Consider the following 22189-nt stretch of genomic DNA (forward strand, 5'->3'; position numbering starts at 1 on the left):
ACTGGCACATATAAGCACTTAATACATACCATTACAGTTACAGTAATCATTTCTTCCCTGAACCCAGCACAACCCTGAAACGGCGGAGGCCTGAGCGATTTATTGACCGAATGAAACACCACTAGGAGCCAGGCAGAGAATACTCTAAACAAAGACACCGGGGAACTCCTCAACCTTAGCAGAAACCCATTTCGGGCGGGAAGGCAGCTACGGCTGAGGGGCCTGAGGGGACATCTGTCAAAACCACGGGATAAACAATGAGGCCAGGAGAGCAGGCCTCCGTTGGAAAGAGGGCTGGCACCGCCATAAAACAAGAAACCAGAGATCCCAGGGATCTCTAAGAGGAAAAACAGGAAATATAATTAAGGTGCTAAAAAAAAAAAAAAGGTCCAGAGGGCAGCTACCGAGAAAGAATTCAAGATATTATCAATCCGCGCTGCCTGAAATGAAGTCTCCGAAACCGAGAGACGCCCGTTTCAAAGCCGGAGCCGCCAGCCTGGAGCTGTCCCTTCCCGCCCGAGCCCCGCTCGCCACCCCTGTTTGGGCTGCTCGGGGGTCGGCCCCTCAAACCCTTCCTTCGCGAGGCCCTCTGATCCTCCACCACACGCCGCCCCTTTCCTCCCGCGTCCTAGACAGCCAGGCCCTGTTCCTGCAGCGGGAACAAAGACCTGGCAGAGAAACACTTCGTCGCCCTGCTCCCCAACGCACAGGACACCATGGCCGCGGTGCGCCGCCACAAGCGGAAGTGGACGACTGGGGCGGGGGCGGACTACAGTCCCCAGAATCCTCCACGGCACGCCGACTTATTTAGGCTCCTGATGGCGACGTAGAGGAGCGTCCACCTCGAGTCCTGTCCGAAGCGGTGTACGCAGGTAAGTGGGGGACCACGTGATGACCCGGCCTCAGCTTTGGGGTACTGCTACACTTTTCTTCCCTTTATTTGGTTTGGTTTTAGAATTGTTTAAGATAAAAGGCTAAATCAAGGCCCTGTTACTCCATCATGGGCAGGTTCCGAAGCAATGGAAAAAATATCCTCTTGTGAGGATTAACAACAACAAAAAGCAAAGGGGTTTTCTCAAACAAAAAGGACATGCAGAGAAGGGCACAGGGCCATTTCCTGCTACCTTTGGTTAAGAACAATGGCTGTATCTATCAGTGGCCTCACATGCTTTGAGAAGTAGATTGCAGAAGCCATTTTCCTATCTTGTGACATTTGAGTTGCCTGTCTTCCATAATCAGAGCTGAAAATGTCAGATGCTCACGTTCCTAAACCCACCTAGTTAGGTCAAATCTTTTCGTGGTATTGTGGGGGAAGATCTTTCTCCCAGATTAAAAAAAAAAAAAAAAAAAAAAAAAAAGCCCCTCCCTTGCTTCCCTTTTTTAACCCTAAATTTTAGGTTCAGAAGTTTAATTACATATTTTTGGCATGTTGTCACTTTAACTTCTTTTCGTTTTTTGTTGACCCTTATTTAATTAAGACTATCTTTCCAACAAAGGGAAATTATTGGGAAAATGACAGAAATTAACATTTTATTTATTTATTGAATCTATCTTAAAACACTTGGCAACCACAAATCACCACCTAGGAACTGATGTAATACAGATGACTCATATATTCAACCTGGCCAGGAACACACACACACACACACACCAGTCAAACACAGACTCACTTCAAAAATTTTCTGGCACACTCAATAGCGGGGTGAAGGCCTGGGGAGGGGGTGGGAGCGAGGTGGAGGGGGTCAATTCGGGGGGGAAAATGGGACACCTGTAATGCTTTCAACAATAAAGATAATTTTTTAAAAAATTTCTAGCACTTTATCAACTTCACATTTTCAGTGAAATGCTTTTAACATTTACTCGAGATTATTTAGCAATAAACCACTTTCCAAACTTGAAATCTTGAGTCCTCCTTTTTAGGCCATCTGGCTTTAAACATATTTGTGAAATCATAGCTCCTTGGCTTCAAAGTAAGCTTCAACATGTCCAGTGAAAATAATCTACTTTTACCTAGCATTAGCATAAATTTTAACTATAACGGGGGGGGGGGGCTAATCAGGTCCCATTGCTAACAGTTTTCACAATTTTATGTCCTCTCCAAAAGGTAATGCATGGAGTACTCCTGCTGTTTCCCTATCTGTACAGCCACAGACTAACTGAAGATTTTCTTGGGGTGAGGAGCCAGTTTTCCAGCCATTAACACTTGTTCTCCAAGAATTTCAGTCACTACCAGGTACGTTGCACTCTCTGACTTAATCCTTAGAAATGGCTCCACTTAGGGTCATGCCATAGGGACATAATTTTACTAGGAAAACCCCTTATCAGATGTCACTTTAGCCCTTTTATTTCTCCAGGGAATTTATCCCTATTCTCTGGTCTCTCAGTTCAACTGTCAGGTTATTTTGTATTAACTCTTTGGGATCAGAGGTTCCAGGTCCATAATCCACAAAATTAGAATTCATGATTTAGGAGAAAAGGCCAGAAAGACATTTGAACCAAATTAACAAAAACAAAAAAAATCAATAAGAAACTACCAATCTTACCTCCCTAAAAGCTTTCCTGCAAGCTTAATTTAGGTGATGAGCACTTAGGGCAGTGCCTTCCCACTCAGAGGACTCTCACATTAAGGAACATAATTCAGAGAAAGATAATTTACATGAGGGGAGGGGAAAAAACACCTTAAAAATAGAGCTCCTTTACACTGCTTTGGATATATGGGGGGAGGGGGAGCCCACTTGCCCTTATATTGCCCATGCATCTCAGTCCCTCATATAAAACCCTTTCTGGCCTAAATTTCCAATACCACATTCCCATGGAAATATTTTGTCTTCAATGAGGCATATTCCTGGGGATTCTAAATTCTACCTAAATGACCTAATCATACTAATCCAAATGGAAATTTCAGAACCTGAGGAATCTGTTTTCTGTCTAGTCTTTCTGAAATGGTCAAAGGAAATGAAAATAAATCTTCCTTGCTTGCTTTTGACTAAACTTTACTCATCACATATTATATCAAAACAGTACACATTCAGATAAAAAAAAAAAAAGCCAGACATAAATCTAAAAACCAAATAGGTACACCTAGAATCCCTTTTAATTTTTACTCCCACACAAATATTGTATCACAGTGGTTCTAGGAATAAATGTTCCATACTCTTATCCTGCATTTTTCACTTTGCATCATAACAGTTTTCCTAAAGTTTACAAAATCTTCATATATAAGAGAAAGTGCTGCATGAAAGAGAATATAAAGTAGTGAGGAAATCATATTTTAAGATGATACACTGAAATACTGTTTCCAGCCTAATTTCTAACAACAGCAATTTTTCAACCTTCTTACCACCACCAGTGTTAGCATTCTCACTCTTTATTAGAAAAGGTCTGCCTCACTGGCAACCACTCCACTGCCTATTGTCCATTTAATGGTAATTCTCTCTGAGTGCTCTCTGCAAGGAAAAGTGCCAACATTTATTATTTTGTTTGGGATGTGTCATAAAGACTGATTTTGCGTAGGGAATTGCTAAATAAAATGTGTGATCTATAACACCCTTTTCTTCTCCAGAAAAAATTTCCAGGTACACAATAACAGATGACTAACAGAAAGCTTTTCTGCATATATTGACTTTATACTTGTTCTTTTCAGTACATGTGCTTCCTTGGAAGGGAGGCATGAAGGAATATACTCTGGCTAAAAAATTTCCAAACTAGTTACATTCATAGGGTTTCTCTTCAGTATGAGTTGCCTGATGCCTAATAAGCTTAGAGCTGTTAATGAAAGCTTTCCCACATTGATTACATGTAAAGGGTTTTTCTCCAGTATGTGTTCTTTGATGTACAATAAGTCGAGCACTCAAGCTGAATGTTTTCCCACATTGATTACATTCATAGGGTTTCTCCCCAGTATGAGTTCTCTGATGTTGAGTAAGGCATGAACTCTGCCTGAACGATTTCCCACACTGATTGCATTCGTAGGGCTTTTCTCCAGTATGAGTTCTCTGATGTACAACAAGAACATAACTCTGGCTGAAGGACTTCCCACATTGATTACATTCGTAGGGTTTTTCTCCTGTATGAGTTCTCTGATGCATAACAAGGTGAGAACTGCGGTTGAAAGATTTTCCACACTCATTACATTCATAGGGTTTCTCTCCAGTATGAGTCCTTTGATGTGCAACAAGCTGAGAGCTCCAGCTGAAGGATTTTCCACACTGATTACATTCAAAGGGTTTCTCTCCTGTGTGAGTTCTCTGATGGGCAACAAGTTTATAACTCTGACTAAAGGACTTTCCACATTGGTTGCACTCATAGGGCTTTTCTCCGGTATGAATTCTTTGATGTGCAATAAGTTTATAGCTCTGGATAAATGATTTCCCACATTGATTACATTCATAGGGCTTCTCTCCTGTATGAGTTCTTTGATGTGCAATAAGCTTGTAGCTCTGCCTGAAGGACTTCCCACACTGACTGCATTCATAAGGTTTCTCTCCAGTATGAGTTCTCTGATGAACAACAAGGACATAGCTCTGGCTAAAGGATTTCCCACACTGATTACATCTATAAGGTTTCTCTCCAGTATGAGTTCTCTGATGGGAAACGAGATGAGAGCTCCGACTGAAGGATTTCCCACATTCGCTACATTCATAAGGTTTCTCCCCTGTGTGAGTTCTCTGATGTGCAACAAGATGAGAGCTCCAGCTGAAGGATTTCCCGCATTGGTCACATTCAAAGGGTTTCTCTTCAGAATTTCTCATGTTTGGAGCAAGGGACGAATTCTCTGAGATTTTACTACATTTATATTGACTATCTTCAACAGGAATTCTCGGTTGTTCATTATGGGGTATGCTGTGGTTTAAAAGTTGCCCACATTCCTTAACATCAAAGGGTTTTCCTCTTGCATGTATTTTCTCATGTATATTTAGAGGTGTACCATGGCTAAAAGATTGAATAGTGTTGCTAAATCCATAGGATTTCTCTTCTGTTTGAGTTCTTGTAAACTGAATAAGGTGAATGCTCTGGGGTTTTTTCCCATATTCATTATTTTCACATAGTTTATCACTGTCATTAATCATCTGATGACTGTTAAAAACAGAATAATGTAATTTTTTAACATGTGAGGCATGTTTATGAAAATGGTTTCTTATGGGTATCATCTGGGGTGAAAGACTGGAATTCAGACCACTCTTCTCAAGTTCATCACTTTTGCAGACCCTCTCATGAGTAACAGCATTCTTTTGAGTGAATGCCACTTTCTTCAAAAGTCTTTCTTGTATTTCCTGTTGCTTCTCCAACTGGTCCTTACAAACCCAAACTTCTTCACATGAAGATAACCAAGAATCATCTCTTGTCAATGTTTCTAACTTTACTCCATTGGATGGCTCATTGTCAACAATTCTCTGCTTTGATGCTGATTCTCTTCTTCCAAGTGCAGGTGCCAAATCTAGAAGAAAGCAAAATAAAATATCCAAGCCAAAAAATGTTAGAGTTGGAATAGTGGAATAATGCTGATATGAAAAGATGTAAAATACATGTAGATTTGTTTTCAGCTATTATAACCTGGATTGAGAAGAAAGATGGTGGGATGAAGCAGTAAGCAGAGAACTACCAAAGCCCAATAGTATAACATGGCATTAGGATGGAACAATTTAATTTTAGTTTTACTGAAAATATAAGACTTTAGCCATCAAATCAAAAACTCCATGTTCCAAAATAAGATCACCTATAGACTAAAAGAATCACAAAACCATTTTGCAGTTCTTAGCAAAGTAATAAAGGGTCCTTTCCACCCTCTTAAGTGCTAAACACATGTTCACTGAAATAGAAATTAGTGTCTACATTTCTAGGAATTTATGAAGGCATGAAACTTGCTAGCATAGCCTATGTCAGTAAGACATGATCAAATGACAACTGTGAACCAGGAAAAAGAATGGGTAAATGTCATCCCAGAGTTCCCTAAATGCCTTAGGGGCTAATATGGCCCCACAGATTCCTGTGATTCCAGGAGAGAATGGAGGTTAGCCCATAAGCAGAAGCCTGGGCGGCTAAGTCAAGCATTAGAGAGTACCTGGAAAAGTGGTGGTGTATACTGTCCACTAGAAGGTGGGAAATGAAAAATTTGGCATGCCCTATTGGAATTTTTTAATCAAACTTTCTATACCTATGGTGACTTATTTATGTCTGTTTCTCACCAGGATATGTGTGTTGGGAACTTATTTTTATACTCATCCCATTGCTCCAACTAGAAAATTGTGTCTGGTTTGAAAAGTTGGCAGGGAAAGACATAGGACTTTGGGTGTCTGGGCTGGAGACAAAAGAAAATTATTGCAGAATTTTGGTCCAGTCTTTGGCATTTGGGAATCATGAAGATTAAGCAAGCTCAAACCCAAGAAGCTGTACCTTTTCTACCCTACAAATTAAAATTAAATCTTCACTAAGAAATTAGAAGCACAAACAAAATCTATGTGTGGCCAAAGTCAACATTACCTCTGAACTCCACAACTCTTAATCAATGCAAACAAGAAATAATTTCAACATGCAAACTTCATTAGAGGGGACCATATCCTTACCCCAAGAGACCAAGTCCCTGTGGTTCTCAAGGATTGCATCTCTGTCCAGGGTCCTCTGAGCAGGATTCAAAATGTCTTCTTCCTGAGTGAAGTCCACAGTCACAATTTTGAAGTTCACTCCTTCCTAAAACAGGACACACATTCCTGCTCAGCTGGGCATAATTTCCTTCTAATGTTCATAGAGAAAGAAAAGTTTGACAGATGGAAGAAAGAAAACTTGATGGCCTGGAAGTTGTACTGAGATAGTCAGTGTTCAAAGGATTCTAGTTAAGGTGTACATGTGTTTTCTAGGTGAGCCCCCTTGGATTTTGGATGTTGGATCTGTTTTACAACCCAAAGAGGAACACCAGATAAGAACTAATATAAATTTTCTCTCTTTTACACTGGTATATAGAATTCCCACAGAGGAATTCGCTCCAAATTCCTAAGAAGCTAACTGAACAAGGATCAGTAAGCTTTTTCTATTAAAGAGCAAAGAGTAAATATTATAGGCTTTGCAAACTACAGTCTGTCACAACTACTCAGCTGTAGCAAGATAGCAGCCAGACAAAATAAACAAATGGGTGTGGCTTTATTATAATAAAATTTTATTTACACAAATAGGTGGTAGGCCACATTTGGCCCACAGGCTCTACTTTGCTGATGCCTTAAGTAGAAGATGAAATGTGGGCCTTAATGAAGTAGAGATTAAGAGCACTGGATTTGGAAGAAAAGAGACTTGGGTTTTCTCACATATAAACAGTGTATGTCTGAATTAAAAAAAAAAAACTAATGTGACAATCTGTGTTTTAATGGTGAGTTTATTCTATTTCTATTTATTAGGCTTAATCATACCCAACTCATTGGATTGTTGTCAATTAATTGTGATGATATATATAAAGCCATTAGTAATTATTATTGTCTGAAAACTCTGAGAAATTAAGTGACAGCTGATGTGACCTTTACCCTGACCCTTCAGTCTTCAGATGACAGTTCTATTTCTTTTGTCCACACAGACCTGCACCATAGGGCCTTTAGGAGATGTTCAGTCATTAGTGCCATATAAAAAGGACTGCCTGCTCTGAGCAGAAAAGGACCTATTTTCAAAACTACTGGGCAGGAATTTTTATCCAAAAAAGAAGTGCTGAGAGTGATCTGATCTTACCCAAAGGCAGCAAAAGCCAGGGAAGTAAAATGCCACTTACCCCTAAAGGCTTTTAAAATAGACCAGGTGTTATTATGCTGTAATTCACGAATAAGACACAGGCTCTGCGAATCCCAAGGAATTCTATGCAAAATGCTGCTGTACTGTATTTTTCTATGTTGGGGCCATAAATTTCACCAAAGTCTCAAAGGTTTTCATGATTAGCCCAAAATGGGATTGAGAAATGTCATTTGCAAACTGCGACTTCTGTTGAATATGGATCTACAGTACTGTTTTCCAACCTCTAATCCATGCTTCCTTTTAAAAAATACATACTCCTCTTTGCTACTTAATGTAGGTACCTTTAATATCAAGCTTATTCAAATATCAGATAAATACTAGACTAGATTAGCACCTCCCAATCAATCCCAGCTATATGTTCTCAAAGTTCCACACTTTCTTATCATCTGCATAATGGTCATCTTTGTCACTAGGCTACAGTCCATGAAGGCAAGTACAAGGTATTTATAGTTTACAACTGTAACTCCAGTGCTTAGCACTGTGTTGGTGTATAATAAATACTAAATATATATTTGGTAAATTATGTCAATACATGAATCAATAGAATTGATAGACTTTATATCAGAATATAAATTCTGACTTAGGTCTTCTTCTCGCACCTGAAACTCACAGGGCCTATCACATATCCATTTGAAAAAGTCCTTCAGTATGTGGATACTGGCTTTTCTGAACTTCTAGCCCCACTTATTCTATTCTGCCTCACCTCGCCCCAACTCCCCACTCCTCCAAATCCCTTCCAGAACCCTTCAACTGTGCCCTCAGGAACTCATCTTCTATAATAATGAAATCCTATAGCTTCAACATCTCCACCAAATATTCCCTCTATATCCCTATGTTAATGGAAACCTATCTTCCTCCCCTGTGGACTCCTTCCTTCATAGTCCTCACAAGCTTAGGTTAGTCATGCTCTCCCATCCCACGGTCTCAGCATCAAAGGAGGAGGGTGTGAGTCCTCTCAGTTATACTGAACCTCTTATCATTTACCTCACTTCTTGAAAGAGCTTTATCCTACCAACCTCTTGAACCACTCCCCTAACCCCTGAAGACTTATAATACCTATGATTCACCTCCCCATTTTATGAACTTGTTTCATCTTCCATTGTCTATAACAATTTTCAACCTTTGTCATCTCTTGGCATACATAAACTAATTACTAAAATTCTGTGGAACACCAAAAAATATATTTTTGCCAATATGACATAAAAAGGTATAATCCTGATTGACTTGCAAAAAGAATAGTAGTAATTACCTACTGTTTTTGCTCCAAAGTGACTTTTAAAAAAAATCAGGTACCTATACTTGTTAGGATTTTTGGTACCAAGAATTAACCAGAAGCAACCTTACTGTGCTACGTGACTAATAAGATACAACTCTATTATATGACCTATATATTTATGGTTCAAGACAGGGCATTCACACTGGATAGCTACTGTTGTGTTGGCTGTTGTCATTTTTTAATTTGACAATCTAAAGGAAAAGAAGTCAGTGCTCCTGACTAGTCAGTTATTGCATGTTTTAAAAATTCTTGTGGCACACCAATGTGCCAGCCATAGCACACTGGTTGAAAAATCACTGGTCTATAGCATCCACTTGTAGAGTTCTCTGATAATACCATAAAAATAAATGACTTTAATGAAGCACTTACTGTGTTGATGTATAGTAAATACTAAATGCATCATTCATTTAATTCTTACAAGGTCCCTGTGAGAAAATTCTATTAGTAGCACCATTTTTTCAGACAAAGGACTAAAGAAATTAATACATATGCCTAAGGTTGGTAGTTGGACTACAACTTCAAGGTTGCTTGACATGAAGAATTGTGTTCTCAGTTATCAATTTACATGGCTTGCCAAACTCCCAGACCCTAGAATTGCTCTTCAGTACTCCACTCTTAGGGTGAGACCCCAGACTTAACATAAAGTACTCCATCTCTCAAGTCACACACATAGAACTGCCTATTCTTTCATTACATCAGATTAAAAACACTTTTTTCAATTACTGTTTACATTCAATATTCTTTTGTATTAGTTTTTGGTGTGCAGCACAGTGATTAGACAATCATATACTTTTTGCAAAGTGGTTCCCCCCAATATTTCCAGTACCCACCTGGCACTGGAAATACATAGTTGTTACAATATTATTGACTATATCCCCTATGCTGTATTTTACATTCCTGTGACTATTTTGTAACTACCAATATGTTCTTCTCAATCCCTTGGCTTTTTCACCCAGTCCCCTAACCGCCTCCCCTCTGGCAGACTTCTCCACTTTACCTGTTCAATTACTCCCTTTACCTTTCTCATCCTTGGATGGTTTGGGTCCATTACTCTATAAAAATGTCTACTACTACTATCTACCAGTCTATATTCTTTTCCTTTCTAGTTAGTATCCTCTTCATCTTTTCCATCTTAATTATTCAGTTTAGAGTCCAGGGACCATTCATTTTAATCCTACTAAATACATTCAAAAATTCTCTTTCAGATATTACCTTGACCTATGGGGCTTCTACTGAATGCTTGTGGCTACAAAAACTAAACAAATCTGAATGTCAGTCTACCTAATCTATGAAAAGTAAGTTACAGAATGCCCCCCTTTGGGGGGGGGGTACCAACAGAAGTAGCTGGACAGTGTGTTATCAACTAAAAGTCACTATCTTGGATAGGTCCCTTCAGACCTCCCAGCAACCCTGATATGCCTCCTGGAGCAGTTTGTTCGCCCATAACCCAAAATTACTATTTTAAGACTTTTCCATACTTATCAACTATCTCTCCATTCCAATCCCCACCTTCATGCCCAACAGATAACTCCATGTACTTGTTCAGAGACAAATCCAAGCTTTCACACAACTCCCTCAACCTCACTCATCCTTTATAAGCCAATTTATTCACATATTCCCCTGGCACTAATCAAGGACTCTGCTTTATAGTTTTATCTTCTCTCTCTCCTGATTATTAATTTTTCCCCCACTAACTCCTTCCTGCAACCACTTAGGAGTCAAATCTTTTCAGTCCTTTAAGGAAAAAGAAAAGCCCTTCAACTTCAAATTTCCTGACATCTATCACTCTCTTCAATCTTTCACATGATCACCAAATTTCTGTAAAAGTTATCCATTCTAACCTCCATTTCCATCACTTTCTACTCACTTCCAAGTTCACTTCAATCTGGCTTCTGCCATCAACCAGCCACACACATTTCTCAATGTAAAGAGACCATGTGTCCAACTCACCTGGGATGGGATGGCCAGTGACCCAGAATCTTCTCTCTCAACCTTGATGATAATCTCTTGAGGAAGGAGAGAGTCCTGAGAAGGTAAAACAGATGAGAAAAAGGAAAATAAAGGGAGCTAAGTCACAGTTCAAAACTCTCATTGTGAGTAGGCTTCCACCTTGACATACCACCTGTTTTAATGCACCCTACCGATCAAACATCTGCTCCCTCCCATTGATAAGCTCAAGAGAGCCATGTGGACAGAGAGGGGACATCTGGAGAGGCACTGAAACATCAGACATGGGCACGAGGTCTTTGTGGATCTTCCACGCCAGCCCAGCTACTAGCTGAATGATTCCAGGCACTGTGTAGATGAAAAGATTTGTCCAGTTGGTCCCTGCCTGAACTCCTGGGTCTCGGAATTGTAAGCAAGTAAGACAGAATACAGCATGACCAAAGAAGGATCAAGAAAAAACCCCAGTAATTTAGCTTAATAATACATTTGGCAAAAAGCATCACCAGTAAAGGCACCAGTAACAAAAATCCACAGTTAAGACTTCTTCCAAGTCACTAAGGTAACCTCGATAGAAAAGCAGACAAAGGGAAATGCAATGCAGCTCAACTATGAAGAAATAAAATGGCCAGTGAATATATAAAAAGATGCTCACCTCTTTAAATCAAATAAAACTAAATCTCTATTTCTATCATTATCTCTACATATTAGAGACCATAAATTCACACTGGTACCTCCAAGTACAATTAAACACATTTTATTCTAGCCTTGCTGTTTTCCATATTTGTGCCTTCCTTCTCCTGCTCCCATTATCTATTCTGTATTTACTGGCTTGCTAAAAGCCCCTGTATGTAACCAAAATCCCAACAGTGTGGAGTGTTTCTTCTGCCTGTTGCTAACAGTTCCTCCTGCAGTGGCCCACTGGTCAGGAGCTTCTTAGTAGAAGTTTAAATTGATACAACCTTTCTGGACTGGCTATATATATAATCCTCACTTGAGAATATGTTTTTATTGATTTTAGAGAGAGAGAGGAAGGGAAAAAAAGAAACATGGATATGAGAGAGAAACATCAATCGGTTGTCTCCCATATACACCCTGAACAGGGATCAAACCCATAACCTAGGTATGTGCTCTAAATGGGAGTACCTCCAACATTTTTGTTGTCTGTTTTTCTATACCCGCAACTTTTTTGGTGTACGGGACAATGCTTCAACCAACTGTGCCACCCAGCCAGGGCTGGATTGGCGGTATATATATACTTTTAAATTTTTATTTTAAAGAGAGAGGAAGGGAGAAGGGAACATCGATTGGTTGCCTCCTGTACGTACCCCGACTGGGGATTGGACCTATAACCTGAGTATGTGCCCTGACCAGGAATCAAACCTGCCACCTTTCGGTATATTGGAGGGCCAAATTCGGAAGACCAAAATATATGTCTCAGATATATCTGGTCTTCACCCACAGTTCCTAGCTATAGCTCCTTAGAATCTCCTCTCTTGCTGTGTTAATGAAGTGACTCTTGGACCCCACCCAAGGGTGGTAGCTGGTTGCCTGCAGGAGCCAATATCATTAGAGAATTAGAACTTTCAGCCCCACCCTGATTTCCAGGGAAAAGAAAGGGGCTTGGGGTTGAATCGATCATGACTATATAATGAAGGCTCTATAAAAACCCCAAAGAACAGTTCCTTAGTCCCTTTTTTTGGACAGCTTCCATACTGGGGAACTAGGATGCTTCCATGAGCCACCTTGTTGGGCCAGGCTACACGAGGACAGAAGCTCCTTCATTCAGGATCTGGCCTCATGTATCTCTTCATCTGGGAGCTGATTCGTATCCTTTAATATCCTTTGTAATAAATACGTAATCTAGTAAGTAAACGAGTTTCCTGATTTCTGTGAGCTGTTCTAGCAAATTAATCAAACCCAAAGAGGGGTCATGGGAACCTGCGGTTTTTTAGCCAGTCGGTCAGAAAAGCACAGATAACAATGTGGCTTGCAGCTGGCACCTGAAGTAGAAAGTGGTGGTGTAGGGCTGAGCTCCTTACCTCTGGAATCTGATTCTATCTCTGGGTAGATAGTGTCAGAATTGAGTTGAATTCTCAAGACACCTTGCTGGTAGCAGATAACTGCTTGTTGGTGTGAGGAAGCCTACATGTCTACACACACACACACACACACACACACACACACAGACAAGTATTGGGTCTGGAAACCCCTTTCAACCCCAAACTGCTAATGGACTCAACCATATTATGGAAACTCACTGCAAAGAGAAATCACATTTGTAACATGTGACAATGCCAGACATGTCTTTTCTTGCCACAGAAGTTGGCGTTGAATTCTAACAATTTAAGGATCAGAAGTTAACTCATCCTGTAACAATTTTAAAAACAAACAAACAAAAAACTTGGGAAATTAGAGTTTCTCAAGAAAGGAAAACACTAGACTATAGTTTAAATTATTACACACTTTCCGTTTTTGTGTTTTGTTTTGAAACAGCTAAGATCAATTAAGAAACAGTGCCAAAGAACGAAGTTAGAATCGAAACAATGTTTGTAACTCAGCAGGTACTCAAACAGAAAGAAAACTCCAAAATGATCCTTATCTGCCACAACCACTAAAACAATTTTACTTGGGGAACATGGGTGCACCTTCTCTTTAATCAAAATCGTGTTCAACACCTTTTGGCTTAAAAGTTTTTACAGGGAAGCTCCAGCTGGGTGGCTCAGATGGTTCGATTCCTAGTCAGGGCACATACCTAGGTTGCGGATTTGATCCCTGGTTGGGCACGTATGGAGGCAACCGATTGATGTTTCTCTCTCTCTTCCTTTCTCTCTCTCTAAAAAGCAATAAAAACATATCCTTGGGTGAGGATTTTTTTTTTAAATTTTCACAGAAAATAAAAGAGAGATGAGTTCTGCTCACAGTCAATTCTGCATCAAATATCCTTTCCTGCCCTCACACAAACAGTCCATTCTGCCACTTTACCTGCTTTTGTTTCTATGCCTTTGTTTTTTAATTCCACTTCCACTAGAGTGGAAAAAAGCTAAGCTCTCCTGTTCACCATGGTTTCACTGGGCTTAAATCAGTACTGACACACAGTAGGCACTTCCCAAATGTGTGTTAACAGTAAAACAACCACTGAGAAAAGGGGCAAGGGATGTGCTACACATTTGCCCCTGTGGTTCCTGAAGTCACCAAATCATGCTGAGCTCAAGTCCCTCCTCTGGCCAGAAGAAACCTTTTTGGGAGCCCTTCTCAGAAAATTCAAAGCATCATCCTCCAGAACCTACTCCCAACTTTCTCTCTCTCAAACTAAATGCTCAAAAACCATCTTGTTACAAAAGTGTGTGAACACACACACACACCTACACCTACACTCTTTCTAGCCACTTTGGGTTACTGACTGTTTTAGGAATGCCTCCTGTATTTACATCTTATTTATATCTTAGCTCCTACCATCTAACTTTTGCCTGCATTTAATAATACACAGAGTACTTCAACATAGAATATTTCACACAATTATCTAATTTATTTTGAAGGAGATCAAGTTCACCAACACAGAAATTAATGGTAATAAAGTTTAGCAAATTCATTTAAGTCCATGGAGCTCACTAGGGATGGTCCATACACTGACTGCCTGATCCGCACTCCTCCCCTTTCCACTGCCCCACAGCTCAAGTCTGATCATTCAAGCCCTCCATCAAGTGCCACCTCTTTCATAAAGTGGTCCCAGATAGCGTAAAGTCTCATCTCTTCTCTCCTTAGGATTTCTTAGCTGTTTTTATTAAACCTTACTGATCTAGTAAAATCATTCTTCTTGTATTACTTCTATCTATATACCTCTTCCCTGGGTCATGAATTCTATACTATAAAAAACTGTATTTTTCAACTTTGTACTCTCCTCAATATTGAGTTATCTGAATTTAACAGGACTAGAGATGTGTGCAAGTTGGGATATATGAATGGAATTAAAAGCCTTTACCCCCACTTCTGCATGCTCTAGACTCCCTCTGCTATTTTATTTTGCAACCTTGGAGGTATACTTAACAAATAGAAATTGTATATATTTAAGGTGTACAATGTGATGTTTTGATTATACATATAAACTGTCAAATGAGCACCACAATCAAGCTAACACATCCATTACCTCACACAGTTATGGTTCTTTTGTATGGTGAGAGCACTTAAGATCAACTCTCTTAGCAAACTTCAAGTTCACAGTACAGTATTGTTAACTTTAGTCACCACGTTGTACATAGGCCTCCAGAACTTACTCATCCCATCTAACTGAACCTCTGCATCCTGAGACCAACACTTCCCCATGTCCCCAACCCTCCAGACCCTGGCAGCAACCATTCTACTCTCTGTTTTTACAAGCTTGACTGTTTTAGACTCCACATACAAGAAAGATCATGCAGTATCTGTCTCTCTGTGTCTGGCTTACTTCACTTAGCATCTGTCCTGGAGCATTTTAAAATCATCTTTTTTGTTCAGCAGTCACCTCTCCATGTAATGAAGGAACAGTCTCCTTTTTTCTTTGCATACTTTACAGAATGGAAACAGGAATCAGACTGTTGACTTCCACACAGAGAAGAGTCTTAGGCAGAAGATAAGAACTGTTCTCTCTGTGACACGGGTGGGACCACATGTGACCCAGAGTAGAGGAACAGAGACAAGCAGAGGTATCATGGAGTGACCTGCTCACTTCACGTCAGCCTATAGTCAAATCAGACCTAGGACTGCAGGTCAGGAGGGGCCAAAAGCCCCCAAAACACTGCAGACAGCGGGACAGATCCCAAGCCCAGAGGGTTGGGCTGTGGGGCCTGGGTGGGAGCAAGCTCTGGGTCTCCAGGTGAAGGGAAGCTCACTCACCTGCACACAGGCCTTCAGGGGCCCTGGGGGCTTCTCCTCCTGCTCTTCCATGCTCTCCTTCCCACAGAGGGCAGAACCTGAGGTCCTGAGCTGCAAGGGGAGAAACCCTGCAGGGTTTCTGGGGCTCTGGGATTGATGGCCCTGAACCACACACTCCCTGACTACATGCAGGAAGCTCGTGACACAGCCTGACCCTTCCCAGGATCCTACCCTCCCATTACCCAGGCCTGAGCCTCCAGCAACCTGTCACTGATTGCTTCCAACTTCCTGCTCAAATAGCCAAGCATATGCACAGAGCTCAGCTGCCCCCAGACCTGGTCCCTGCCCCATTCTGGGGTAAGCCAGCCCCTACCAGCGCTAGCCCAGGTTCCCACCCCAAAACCCTCCTGGGTCCTGAATTTGTAGCTCTGACCTGGTCCCTACACCAACCTGGATGTCCTCAGGCCTGAACTGGCAACAGAAACAGCACAGCACTAGAAGCCTCCTGACAGACCCCAGCACACGCCAGCCCCTCCCAGGCCCAGATTGTGTACTTCATTTGTCTTTATACCAACTAGATGTTTCTGGGCTAGAGACTAGAACAGCCCCTGGCAAATCCCACCCTATGCATCCCACTCCCACCCCATCTCTCCCTCTTACCCACACCCTCACCCCCACTGGATTCTCATCAAACACTACAGTGTGTCACAGTGCACCTGTATCCTGAACCTGCACCCAAACTGTTTCCTCCACCAATCTCCACAGGCCCCTACTTGAGCCACAACTACCTAGATTCCTGTGCAAACATCTCCCTGGGTAGCTGGCAACTCAGGAAGTTCGTTTTTCTACCAACCTAGGCATCATCAGGCTGATTGGGGTGCCATCTGCACAATGACCCCAGCATCCTTTGTCTAATACCCACCTTCAGCCTCTTGTTTTTTACCCAAACACCTGTGCCTGTGCAGAGAGAACTGGTACAACTCTACCCCTCTGCAGCCCAGAATCTGCAGCTGTTCTCTCTATCCACCTAGGACTGCCCCTGAGTCCCCATCCTGACCAAATGCCAGCGCATGTGCAGAGTGCAACTGGAGCAGCCCCAAGACAAGAATCTCTAGCTCCAAAATGGGGGACCCAGGCTTCTACTCCAGGGTCCTGTCCTGGCTCTCTGCAGGGACCACTGCACAGAGGCTACCCACCCAGGTCCTCTTGCTGGCATACACAGGGCAGGCTAGTGCCCAGAACCTGCATCCAGGACCTGGGCCCTCTGCCAGCCTGCAGGTCTTGTGCAGTCCCTGCTCTTCAGGTGAGAATCTGTATCTCTCATTCTGTGCCTAAACCTACCTGAGACACAAAAGGAACCTGCAAGTCTCCGTGAGGGTTCTGGGGTCACCTGCGTCCACTGCCTGCTTGCCGCCAAAACATCAGAACACCCAAATAGTAGCTTGAGCATCGAGCTCCAGAAGCAGCCCCAGGACTTAAGCATTGGCCTGGGGTTGTCAAACCCATGAGAGACCAGCTCCCATGGAAACTGGGACCTTCCACTTCCTCCCACCCAAACCTGAACACCCCAAACGTGAGGTGCCATGCTGAATACAGCCCCTTCTAGGTCCAAATCTGCAGCACAGACCCTGTCCCTCTACAAACCTGGGCATGCCTGTGCCTGTAAGCAGAGTAGCTCCTGAGCAAAGGTCCCAGGAACACCTACTTCATAATCATGCTGGCAGCACCTTGCTTCCTCCCCAAACAGCTGCCCATCTGATGGCAGCTGCTGCAGCTCTGTCCTTCCGGGGCTCCAATTCTGTACCTCCAACCCAGCATCTCCATCAAACCTAAATGCCCTAGGGCTCTGCACGATCCTACGAGGGTCCCAAGAATACCAGTCAATTCCTGCCTTCTGTTCAGAAGCCCCCCCCCCCCCCCCCCCCAGCTTGGGCAGGGAGTGCTCTGCCTAGAACCTGCCTCTAGACCCTGGTCCCTCCTTCCACCTGAGAGTCTGCAGTCCATCAGCTATTCCCACTGAGGGTTCGCTGAAGCAACAATGGCTCCCCAGGGGCAAGAATTTGCAACTCCCACCTGGTCTCTTCATTACCCAGGGCGCCCCCAGGCCTGGGAGAAGAGCAGTGTCTGCTCCAGGGTCCCAGAGCCAGCTGCCCAGAATCTCACCTCCCACTTCGTGCTTCCTACTCAAACACCTGCTCAAGGGTATAGGGGCAATGACACAGACCCTCTCCTCCAGGAACCAGAATCTGCAAATGAGTTACTTCGTCAACCCAGTGGTCCTCGGGTCCTCCACTAAAACAGGCCCAGCCTTGGATGAAGGGGCGGAGGGGTTCTCAGAATGCCCCCACCCTCAACACCAGTGCTCAGGGCTTGTCTCCCATCAACCTGGGCATCCTCAGAACCTGGACAAGAGCGCCCACGCACGCGCGCAGAGCGGAGAACCAGAATCGCCAGCCGCACCAGCACCTCCAGCTTTGGGGACGGCAGGCTGAAGCGCCGCCCGCGCAGGTCCCAGATCGCCCACCCACGCCCCCAATCCCAGCTTCCCGCCTAGACAATGCGCGTGCGCGCACGGGACACCGAGCGCCGCCCGCTCCTCACCAACCTGGGCGTCTACGGGTTCGCCGCCCAGGCCGGGCCTGTGCGAGCCTCAGTATCCGGCACGGCTCTGCGGCCGGACGAGCTCGATAAAGCAACCCCCCCTACCCCGATTCTGCACACGGCAGACTCGGGTTACGCTAGTTCGGTCCCCTCCCTAAGTCGGTATTCGCAAGGCCTCTGGGGTTAACCTCCGAAGGGCCGAGATGCGCGGCGAAAGCGAGCGTCCGCGCGGGGGACAATGGCTGCGCTTCTGGCCCAACCCGGAAGTGCGTTTGGGTTCGGCGATTCCGAACTACAATTCCCAGAAGCCTCGGCGGCGCGTTCCAGCGCCTCAGGGAAGGGCGGGCGCCGCCGGACTGCAATGGAGCGCCCGGCTCTCGGTCCGGGCTTGGGGCCGCGGCTGTGCGTCTCCAAGTTTGTGGGCGGCCCGGAGTGGAGAAGCGGGACGCGAGGCCTGACCCGTGCCCTTCCACCCGGAGGCTAGAGCCCTGATGTCACAGGGTAAGCTGGGAAGGACAGAATCCTCACCGCTAGAACTAAGTCCCGCTCCAGCCATGCGGCTTCCTAACTGTCCAGAACCTATTCACTCACCTTTGAAATGGCGGCAGCAGCAGCCCCTGACCCCCGGAGTTGTGTTCAGGCGCAAATGCGGTCGCGTATGAAGCGCGCGTAGCCCAGCCCGGGGCAGGTGAGCAGTTGTTGGGAGCATCGTCCCGGGCGTGCACCTAAACATTGGGGGTTCGACTCCCGCTCAGGGCACATAGCTGGGTTGTGGGTTTGATCCCCGGTTGGCGCGAATGCAGGAGGCAACCATTCGATGTTTCTCTCCTACATCATGTTCCTTTCTCTCCCTTCTTCCATTCTCTCGCTCTAAAAAAAAAAAAAAAAAGTAAACATATCCTCAGATTAGGATTTTTTTTTTAATCCTCACCTGAGGATATTTTAACATTGCTTGGACAGAGAGAGAGAGAGTGAGAGACATCTATGTCACATCGATTGGTTGCCTCCCGCAAATCGAGCCTGAAACCGAGGGCCCTGGCCTTGGCTGGAATCTAACCAGGGACCCAACACTCTAATCACTGAGCCAAACCAGCTAGGGCCTCAGATTAGGATTAAAAAAAAAGCGCATGTAGCTCAGAGCCTGACAGAGTGTTCAATAAACACATATAATTATTTGCATTACTTGTATTTGTGGGGACACAAGCAGAGCATGAGAAAGTTAGTACACAAGAACCAAGAACAAAGAGCATCATTGGATGCTCTTAATCAGAAGCAAAATCAAAAGGCAGATAGGACTCAAAGAATGGTTCTAAACCCAAAAGCATAAGAGTTCTAGGAACTGGGATGATGATGACAATCACAACTGCACAATTTACATCATGCTGAATTCTTTTTTTTTTCTTTTTTTTAATCTTTATTGATTCCAGAGAGAGGAAGGGAGAGGGAGAGAGAGAGAGATAGAAACATCAATGATGAGAGAGTCATTGATCGGTTGCCTCCTGCACGCCCCTGACCGGGAATCGAACCCTGATCGCCTGGATCCTAGGTCCACGCTCAACCGCTGAGCCATGCCTGGCTGGGCTTAAATGGTTTTAAGTAATATTCAATATCAGTAATTTGTAACATAAGATCAGTTTCATAGTTGAGTCTTCTAAAATGATTCATAATTTGGTTTAGTGCAATCTTATCCAAATTTGGAAGTGGCCTTGAAAACTTTATAGAAAATACTAGGCATTGTGTGTAGCTGCAAAAGAAATTTCAATGAGCTCAAGTTAACTAAAATTATTAAAAATAGAGTGAAAGTAATCATAGATCACACTTTAAGTAATACTGATACAGGTGATATTATTAATACCACGTACACACGAAAAAGAGTTAGCTAACACTTAGTGGTTGAATGGTGAATGAGTGAACTAATGAATCATTCAATAGATGAATGAACTGTCAAAGACCCACCTTTCTTCACCATCCAGGAGCCAACCACCTCTTGGGATTCCAAGAACACCGTTTGCCCTTCCTGTATGGGCTTGAGGATATTGATCTTTTCTTTACTGCACCATGAACGTTCCAGGCACAAATGCCAGGCCTGATACATCTGCATGTCCCCCAGCATGTAGGGAACTGACTTTTATTGAATTTCTCCTCTGTGCCAGGGACTTTATGTGCCTAGACTCACTGAGTCCCAACAACACTGAGGGATGGAAGTTTAATTTGCTTTTACATAAGTAGAGTCTGGAGTTAGGGTGTCCAAGGCTAATGTGGCAGCTTTATAATCATGGGGACCCAACCTCCTTTCATATTATTGCTCTGTCGTCTTCAGTGCATAACTTGTGACCCAAGAAGGCTGCTGAAGCTCCAGCCATCATATCCATATTCTAGTCAGTAGTGAAAAGATAGGATTAGAAAAACTCTCTTTAAGGTCAATTCCTGGAAGCCCCATACAACACTTCTAGTTGTTATCTATTGGCCAAAATGTTGTCACATGGCCACGCTAGCTCAGGGGAACATAGAGAATGTAATTTTTGCTGGGCTCCAGTGTATCCATTTAAAAATCAAGGTTTGGATTACCAAGAAAGAAAGAGGCATGGAGATCAGGGGGATCTCTTCCAAAATCTTATTTATTCTGCAGAGAAGGTTGGCAGCCTGAACCTTGAGCCCCTGAGGCTCTCTAACCTGAGGAGCTTTCTGACAGTCATGAAAACTGGTTCCACCGAAAGGAAACTCTCAACAGTGAGCCAGTGGATGTAGCTCACCTGGGGCAGGCCGTGGCCTAGGGAGCAGGTGCAAGGCCACGGAGCTATCAATCTCTTGTTATGGCCCAGCCTTGACCTTTCTTATCGAGAGATCTCTATCCAGGGCAAGGTCCCTGCCCTGCCCAGATGGGAGCGGACAGTAATAATCCATTCTTATCATGTGACAGCCACATGAATACTTACCTGTGATCCCCAGGAGCTGTAAATGGGGTGGGGCCGTGATCTCCTGCAACCCCCAGAGATGGAAGGCCCATCCCACCATTGTCCTCAGCAAAAACACATACCTCCACGGTGGCTGGTGTGGCTCAGTTTGTTGAGTGTCATCCTGTGCACGAAAAGGTCTCCGGTTCAATTCCCGGGCAGGGCACATGCCTAGGTTACAGGTTCAGTTCCCTGCCAGGCAGATACCGGAGGCAACCAATCAATCGATGTTTCTCTCTCTCTCTCCCTTCATCTCTCTCTAAAATCAATAAAAACATATTTTTTTAAAAAGAAAAATTTTTTTTAAAAAAAGAACTAGATTGAGGGTGTATCCCCCTGTATCACATTAGTTGGGCTGTAAAGGCAAGCTGTGTACATGATTGCTTCTGGTCGTCTTCTCGTTTGGTAAACAATTTTTTAAAATTTTAATTGCGGTTAAAAGAAACATTTCCCATCCTAACCATTTTTAAGGTACAGTTCAGAAGTGTTAAGCATCTTCACATTGTTGTGCAACAGATTGGGGCTTATATTCTTTTGACGACACAGCAAAAAATTTTGCACCGTTATGTAGACAGATAAATTGTATTTTTATCTTTAGGTTTTTGTTTTCATCCGCACTAATGTAATTGAGCATGTTTATTTTATCTTTTCCGTCACCATTTATCTCCTCTCTGCCCTCTTTCACCCCCACCCCCCATCCCCCACTCACCACACTGTCGCCCACGTCCGTGAGCTCTCTTTCTTTCCCTTTTCTTTTTTGTTCAGTCCCTCCCATGCCCCCAACACCCCCCCACCA

The 22189-nt window shown here is 43.4% G+C and overlaps 1 protein-coding gene across 3 annotated transcripts; it reads right to left on the reverse strand.

The window, feature by feature from the left end:
* Positions 1-2976: 2976 nt before the first annotated feature.
* Positions 2977-18600, reverse strand: ZNF180 (zinc finger protein 180). Of its 3 annotated transcripts, none has more exons than XM_016212626.2 (5): positions 18444-18600; positions 15860-15949; positions 10994-11068; positions 6564-6687; positions 2977-5437 (listed from the first exon to the last, which is right to left on the reverse strand). In XM_016212626.2, exons 2-5 carry the CDS (start codon positions 15908-15910, stop codon positions 3705-3707), a joined length of 1983 nt encoding a protein of 660 aa, XP_016068112.2. In that variant the 5' UTR covers positions 15911-15949; positions 18444-18600; the 3' UTR covers positions 2977-3704. The 3 variants fall into 3 exon arrangements, with proteins under 3 accessions (XP_016068112.2, XP_016068111.2, XP_016068113.2); XM_016212625.2 differs by lacking the exon at positions 18444-18600 and adding an exon at positions 17180-17733; XM_016212627.2 differs by lacking the exon at positions 18444-18600 and adding an exon at positions 16289-16347.
* Positions 18601-22189: the final 3589 nt, after the last annotated feature.

Source organism: Miniopterus natalensis, chromosome 18 (genome assembly GCF_054644295.1).
Source record: "Miniopterus natalensis isolate mMinNat1 chromosome 18, mMinNat1.hap1, whole genome shotgun sequence".
In the NCBI taxonomy this organism is placed as follows: domain Eukaryota; kingdom Metazoa; phylum Chordata; class Mammalia; order Chiroptera; family Miniopteridae; genus Miniopterus; species Miniopterus natalensis.

Excerpts from the sequence above, each read along its gene's own strand:
- ZNF180 (XM_016212626.2), bottom strand. The coding sequence starts at position 15,910 with ATGGAAGAGCAGGAGGAGAAGCCCCCAGGGCCCCTGAAGGCCTGTGTG. Across the intron at positions 11,069-15,859 it reads CCCTGAAGGCCTGTGTGCAG|GACTCTCTCCTTCCTCAAGA; the intron begins GTGAGTGAGCTT and ends TTACCTTCTCAG. Across the intron at positions 6,688-10,993 it reads CACTGGCCATCCCATCCCAG|GAAGGAGTGAACTTCAAAAT; the intron begins GTGAGTTGGACA and ends GTCCTGTTTTAG.